General features: G+C 30.6%; 1 protein-coding gene across 1 annotated transcript; it reads left to right on the forward strand.

Annotated features, from left to right (window-relative positions):
• The first annotated feature begins 239 nt into the window (after positions 1-239).
• Positions 240-1223, forward strand: LOC126661916 (uncharacterized). The gene has a single exon (XM_050355797.1). The coding sequence runs from the start codon at positions 240-242 to the stop codon at positions 1221-1223; it is 984 nt and encodes a 327-aa protein (XP_050211754.1).
• Positions 1224-1662: the final 439 nt, after the last annotated feature.

Raw genomic sequence — 1662 nt, forward strand, 5'->3', positions numbered from 1 at the left:
ATTTCAATTAGAATTGGTTGGAGCATCCAGAGAGGTAATTAACATTCATAATTTTTTCAGCCAGTTATCTTTTATCATTAATATTGTTAGTGCTTCTTGCAAAAGACAAGATGAACTAAGGGCTGCTCAAACTACTAATATTGCCAAGTTGATTGAAACTGGAGAAATTGAGACTGGAACTGGAAAAAAATCAAATTGGTAATCTTCAAAGAGCTGGGGATACCAGGTGGAGCTCTCACATGTGCTCAGTTTGTAGTTTATTTGATATGTTTGATGCGACTTGCATTGTTCTTGAAACTGTCATCAAGGATGGAAATTACTCTCAACGTGGAGATGCAGACAGTGCTATGAATTACATGACATCTTTTGATTTTGTGTTCATTTTGCATCTTATGCGAGATATATTATTACTCTCTAATGATCTTTGCCAAGCTTTACAGAGAAAAGCTCAAGATATTTTAGACGCTCTTGATTTAGTTTCTACCACAAAACGATTGATTCAAAATATGAGAGAATGTGGATGGGAGAAGTTTATTAAAGAAGTTAAATTATTTTGTGAGAAGCATGAAGTATTAATCCCCGATATGAATGCTCCTTTTTCCATTCGTCGAAGTAGGTGTCGTTCTAAGGAAACTGATATTTCTATTGGTCACTATTATAAGTATGACTTATTCACAGTTACAATTGATACACAATTGCAAGAGTTGAATAGTAGATTCAATGATAAAGCAGTTGAACTGCTTGTTTTAAGTTCTTCTATAGATCTGAAGGATAATTATAGGTTGTTCAATGCTGATAACATATACAATCTTGTAGAAAAATATTATCCTGAAGATTTCACAGATCAAGAGAAGCTATATTTAAAGATTCAACTACATCATTATGAGTTTGATGTTCCTCAACATGAAGAGTTGAATAATTTATCTACTCTTTCTGAATTATGTCAAGGATTGACTAACACTAAAAAAGCTACAATTTATCCTTTAGTTGATAGGTTAATTCGACTCATTTTGACTCTTCATGTGACTACTGCAACAACAGAGCGCTCATTTTCAGCTATGAGTATTGTGAAGACGAAGCTACGGAATAAAATGGAAGATGATTTTCTTGCAGATTACTTGATCACTTATATTGAAAAGAAAATTGCAAAGACATTCACTACTGATTCAATTATTGATGAATTTTATGATATGAAAAAAAGAAGTGTGAAATTTCGCGACTGATATTTAATATTTAATATTTTTATGTTGAAGTAAACTAAATTATTTTTATTAGTGAAATTAAATTTCAATTTTTTATTTTCTATGATAGTTATGAATGGTAGTTATAATTTTTTTTACCCCTCCAAAAAAAATCCTGCCTTCGTCCCTAGTTGTTGTGGCATGTATTTGGATATATAGTGGTTATTTTAATTATGTTTTGTGATTGGTATATCATATTCAATTGTCAATACTTATTCTGTTATTGTTGAAATTAATTATTCTCTTTTGAGCTTGATTCGTTTATGCGTTGTATGAGTTTCAATCGAATTGAAGTGTTAGGGTTGCTTAAAATCCAATTGTTATGATTATTATTTGGATGTCAATTATATTAATTCATGTTAGGAAGGTTATGTTATATGCCTATTGATGTGTTATTTTGCTATACCTTGTATCATTTGAT

Source organism: Mercurialis annua, linkage group LG8, assembly GCF_937616625.2.
Source record: "Mercurialis annua linkage group LG8, ddMerAnnu1.2, whole genome shotgun sequence".
Taxonomy (NCBI): domain Eukaryota; kingdom Viridiplantae; phylum Streptophyta; class Magnoliopsida; order Malpighiales; family Euphorbiaceae; genus Mercurialis; species Mercurialis annua.

Coding starts and splice junctions, on each gene's coding strand:
- LOC126661916 (XM_050355797.1), top strand. CDS start 240: ATGTGCTCAGTTTGTAGTTTATTTGATATGTTTGATGCGACTTGCATT.